This window comes from Mus pahari, chromosome 19, assembly GCF_900095145.1.
Source record: "Mus pahari chromosome 19, PAHARI_EIJ_v1.1, whole genome shotgun sequence".
Taxonomy (NCBI): Eukaryota; Metazoa; Chordata; class Mammalia; order Rodentia; family Muridae; genus Mus; species Mus pahari.
In genome coordinates this window covers 1609040-1614721 of record NC_034608.1, presented here as the reverse complement: position 1 = coordinate 1614721, position 5682 = coordinate 1609040, and the positions used below count along the sequence as shown (strand labels likewise).

The 5682-nt window shown below is 46.6% G+C and overlaps 1 protein-coding gene across 3 annotated transcripts in view; it reads left to right on the top strand.

The window, feature by feature from the left end:
* Hspbp1 (HSPA (Hsp70) binding protein 1) overlaps window positions 1-5682 on the top strand; it is a 22015-nt gene that overhangs the window by 12585 nt on the left and 3748 nt on the right. For all 3 annotated transcript variants that reach the window (XM_029531929.1, XM_029531931.1, XM_029531930.1), the window contains exons 6-7: window positions 4950-5105; window positions 5211-5307. In XM_029531929.1, coding sequence (XP_029387789.1) covers window positions 4950-5105; window positions 5211-5307 — 253 coding nt within the window. The remainder of the gene's footprint in view (window positions 1-4949; window positions 5106-5210; window positions 5308-5682) is intronic.

The window sequence follows — 5682 nt, the reverse complement described above, 5'->3', positions numbered from 1 at the left end:
CGCCTGCCTCTGCCTCCCAAGTGCTGGGATTAAAGTCGTGCGCCACCACTCCCGGCTCGGTAAATGCTCGTAACCACTAAGCCATCTTTGTTTGTAAGACACAGTTTCACAAGGCCTAGCCTAGCCTTGAACTGCCCCTGTAGCCAGGGATGACCTTGACATCCGATCCTCCTGCCTGAGGTTCTCTAGCTTCACAGCAAAGCAGAGTGGGAGGTACAGAGGGATTTCCTCTCAGCACTGTCCTGTGCTCACACAGCCTCCCTCCTTATCAGCACCCAGCAGAGAGTTACGTTTGCTCCAACTGATAAGCCACATTGCTGTCTCATCTACAATCTGTACTGTGTACTCTCCTTTGGACAGGCATCTAATGACACGCATCCATCACAATGGAACCATACAGAGGCGCTGCCTAGAACCTCTCCGCCCTGCCTGGATGGCACACCCCTCACCCATAGTTTGACTTTTCCAGAATGCCATTGTCTCAGAGTTTTTATTGCTGTGAAGAAATACTGTGACCATAACCACTCTTATAAAGGAAAGCATTTAATTAGGGCTGGCTTACAGTTCAGAGGTTCATTATCATGGTGAGAAGCAGGTGGCCTGCAGGCAGACGTGGTGCTGGAGAAGTAGCTAAGAGTTCTACATCTGGGTCGGCAGACAGCAGGAAGAAGAGAGAGTGGCACTGGGCCTGGCTCGAGTATTTGAAACCTCAAAGGCCAGCCACAGTTCCTCCAAGAGGACCATACCTTCTAATAGTGCCACTCTCTTTGAGCCTATGGGGGCCATCTTCATTCAAACCTCTGCAGCCATATAGTTGGAACCTAGCACGTGTGGTAGGTTGGTCTCTTACGTAGTAATGTTCACTTAACCTTCCTCTGCCTTGACAGCTCATTGCTTTTCAGCACAGAGTAAGTGGAGCTTTTTAACGGGAGAAGTATGGAGTGCGTTGATGACACTTGGCTGTCAGTTGAGAGCAGTAGCATCCATTCTGCCTTCCCCCTGTTTCAGAGAAGACATGGGGGCTCAGGCAGGGTTCATGGAAGGTGGGGGTGAGTGAGGGCTGTGGTGATGACCTAGATGAGAATGAAGGCTGAGGTAAGTAAGCAAAGGTCCTTGTGGAATGGCGACTGGTGCCCTTCAGGGACACTGGTGATGACCAGAGTCTTTTCAGTTGTCAGAGTTGTTGGGGTCAGGGCTCTTGTCCTCAAGTAGCTGTGCCTGTGGTCCCTCCCACAGCACAGGCTGGCCTGTCCCTAACTGCAGACCATGTCCAGGTGGACAAGCCCTAGGGTCAAGGACCATCCTTCGCCTGGTTATGCTTTGGAGGTAGAGCCTCCGGGCAGTGTTTGCCAGTTGAATTTGTGCTGCCTCGTGTCTCCTACCTATGGACTATTTTGTTATTTGTTTATCTTATCTAGTTTTATTTTGAGGTAGTTTTTGAAATAGGGTCTCAGGTAGCCATGGCTGGCCACAGACTCACTGAAGATGATCTTGAATTCTGAGTTCTGGGATTACAGACATGTGTTACCATGACCTGCTATTATTGTTTTCCTTTTTATCTTTTATTTTATTTATTTATTTTTGAGACAGGGTTTCTCTGTGTAACAGCCTTGGCTATTCTGGAACTCACTGTGTAGATCAGACTGTCCTCAAACTCAGAGATCTGTTTGCCCCTGCCTCCCTCCGGAGTGCTGGGATTAAAGGATGTGCTGCTGCAGCTGCTGCCCCCACCATCACCTCTAGGACTCTTCAGCTTTTTGAGACAGAGTCTCACTACATAGGCTTGGCTGGTTTGGTACTTGCTGTGGATTTGGACTGACTGAAGTCTTCTCATTTCCAAACACTGAGATGGCAGGTGCACACCACTACAATCAGTTTTCTATTAAAAACAGTTGAGCAGTGCCAGCACACGCCTTTAATCCCAGCACTTGGGAGGCAGAGGCAGGCGGATTTCTGAGTTCGAGGCCAGCCTGGTCTACAGAGTGAGTTTCAGGACAGCCAGGGCTACACAGAGAAACCCTGTGTCAAAAAACCAAAAAAAAAAAAAAAAAAAAAAAAGAGGTGGCCATTAGCTGCCATGTGGGTGCTGGGAGCCAAACCTGGGTCTCTGCAAGAGCAGCTAGTGCTCTTAACTGCTGAATCAGCCCCAAGTGTTTTTGTTTGTTTGTTTGTTTAAAATGATGTTTTATTAAGTTCAGGCATGGTAACCCATGCTTGTAACCCAGCATTTAGAGGATTGGTGAAGGAGAAACCTGAGGTTAAGGCCTGAGCAACACACAGCAGTAAATCACGGTCTTGAGAAAGAAAGCAAAGAAGCTAAAGAGATGGTTCAGCAGGTTTTTTTTTTTTNTTTTTTTTTTTTAAAGAAAGAAGCATCCTTCTTTTGCAGAGGATGAACAGCATTCCTGGCATCCACATCAGGCAATTGTCACTGCCTATGACCCCAGCTCCAGAGCACATAGTGGGTACTGACCGATTTTTAAACTTTTTAAAGATTTTTATTAATTTATTATCATAAATAAGTACACTGCAGCTGTCTTCAGATGCACCAGAAGAGGGTGTCAGATCTCATTACGGGTGGTTGTGAGTCACCATGTGGTTGCTGGGATTTGAACTCAGGACCTTTGGAAGAACAGTCGGTGCTCTTACCCGCTGAGCCATCTCTCCAGCCCCTCTCGATTTTTAAACTTTTTAAATTTATTTTTTGAGTGTATGGGTATTTTATGCGGATGTGTGCCTGTACAACTAACTTGTATGCCTGGTTGCCTGACTCTTTAGAAGGAGAAGTGCATTGGATCCCTTGGGGCTGGAGTTACTGGTGATTGTGAGCCACCACATGAGTTCTGGGAAATGAAACTGAGTCTTCTGGGAGAGCAGCCCCAGAGTTAAGAGCTTAACCACTGAGCCATCCCTCTTGCCTCTGCATATGGACTATTAATGATCCTTTATGTCTTTATGTCATACTAAGTCTCAGAAGTCCGTGGTAGGCATTTTACACTCAGCACATCTCAGTTTAGGTGTTGAATTTCCAAAGGTTGGTGTATAGTTTTACTAAAACAACAGAGTTGTGTTTAGAGGACAAGTGTACTGCCTTTCCAGTTGTTGATTTTATATTTCAATGAACTTGAAGGGGGACAGACAGCCCAGCTCCTTAGTCACACTTGGCACATGTGAGGTACCTAGTGGCCTTGAACTTGCAGTGGCTTCTGAGCAGTGAAGGCTTGGAGCTTGTTCCAGAGCTGGCCTTCCTGCAGATGTATCCCTGGTTGGCTGTTTCCATGCTTGGAGGGTGCTCAGAATCCTTGTTGCCTTCGGAAGAAAGATCATACATGCTCTGAAGCCTGGCTGTCATGTCTGTTAAATGGGAATTTAAGCCATGGGTGGTGGTACATTCCTATAGTCCCTGCAGTTTGAAGGTGGAAGCAGTAAGGCTAAGAAGAGCTCAGGTCATCTTTGGTTGTGTGAGTGAGTTGGAGGCCAGACTGAGACATATGAATCCTCATCTTAAATAAGGTCTGGGGAAATAATTCAGTTGGTAAAATGCTTGCAAACATGAGAACCTGGGTTCAGATGCCCAGTACCGGTGTAACAAGCCAAGCATGGAGACTTGGGGCTATAATCCCAGAGCTGGGGAGGCAGAGATTTGGTAGTCCTTGGAACTCCTGGTACTTCAGCCTGCTGTAATCAGGGAAGGTACAGGTTCAGTGAGAAACCCTGTCTCAATAAACAAGGTGGGCAGTGATTCTGGACAAGACTGGACATGACCTCTGGGTTCCATGTGCATGATACACATGTATCATATACACAAACAGGAAAAGACCAAACTAAGTCAACGACTGAGTGAATGAGCAAATAGATCAAATGGGAACCCAAGAACACCTACCTATTGGGTATATGTGAAAAGTAAATGGTAATAATGCACAAAAATGTGGTGTTGTCTCTACAGAGGCAATTTTGGAAATTTGGCTTCTCTAAAAACCACAAAAATATCTAGTGCTGGGGGATTGAAAGGATGAAAGAAAAGGGATGGAGAAGGATGGAACAAAGAACAACCCACAGAGTTACATGCCTCTAAGATAGAATATTGCTCTATTGTAGGAAGAAATGAAGTAGTTACAGAATTTATAACACAGATGGACCTCGAAAACATTTAGTTGAGTGACTAAAACTAGATACAAAAGGTTCCGTGTTGTGTGAGTCCATTTATAGGAGGTATCCAAGATAGGCAAATCAATAGGGAAAGAAACTAGACCTGTGGTGGCAGAGGCAGGAGGGAAAATGAGAATGGGAATGTCATCTACTGGGTACCAGCACGATGTAAATGTTCTGGAGTTAGTGAGAGCCATGGTTGCATAGCTTGTGAACATGCTAAAAACTACTGAGTTACATGTATTAAGAGGGTGAAATATGGGTTATGATGATGAACTATATGATGGTGATGGTGGTGGTGGTGATGCTGATGATGGTGCTGACAGTGGGATGGTGACAATAGTACTGATGGTTGAAGGGATGGTGGCGGTGATTGTGATGACAGTGATTGTCGTGCTGGTAGATGGAAGTAGTGACAACGTAGTAATGATAATGCTGGTTGTGACGCTAATAGTGATATGGTGGTGAGGGTGTTGTTCATGGCTGTAGTAACGGTGATAGTAGAGGGGATGATGGCTGTTAATGGAAATGGTGGTGGTGGTCAGGGTGATAATGGTGATATTGATGGGTTTGGTAATGGTATTGATGGGTGCTACTGATGGTGACGGTAGTGCTAGAAATGATGCTGATTGTGATGGCAACAATGATAATAGTGAATGGGTGGTGTTAGTTGTAGTAACTGAGATGGTGGTGAGAGGGGTATGGTGCTGATGGTCACAACGCCAGTGGTGTTGGTGCCTATGGTGATGATGATGAAGGCCATAGTGACTGGGACCTCAGAGCTCTGCTTCTCCCTCCAGGTCTCGTCCGAGAGCAGGAGGCTGGGTTGCTGCAGTTCCTCCGCCTGGATGGGTTCTCAGTGCTGATGCGGGCCATGCAGCAGCAAGTGCAGAAGCTCAAGGTCAAGTCAGCGTTCCTGCTGCAGAACTTGCTGGTGGGCCACCCTGAGCACAAAGGTGAGCTGGCCGTTGTGACGGGGAAGCAGATGCCCTGAGCAAGGCATCTGGGGCACATGGGAGTGGTGTGGGGGTCCTTCCTGACTCCCACAGCTCTTCTCCCAGGAACCCTGTGCTCCATGGGGATGGTCCAGCAGCTGGTGGCCCTTGTGAGGACAGAACACAGCCCTTTTCATGAGCATGTGCTTGGAGCCCTGTGCAGGTAGGTGTGCTGGGGTCCTAGGAGGAGGGGGCCTTGTATGGGTTCCCACAGAAAGAGCAGCTCAGGCACTAGCCTACTCCTACACTGGGACCCTGCACTGGAACTATCCCTGTGGGAGACCAAAAGATTGTAGGCCAGAGAGGTGCAAGGACCACACAGTGCATCTCTTCACAGTTCTTGGGAGGGAGAAGCCCTTCTTACAGTTCACAGGCTCAACAAATTAGTGTTCCTAGGTTTTTTAACCGAAGTCCACATGCTCCCCAGAATGCTGCCCGATACAGAATTGTAAACTTACTTAAAGCATTGTAAGATTTCATTCATATTCATATATATATATATATATATATATATATATATATATATATATATATATAT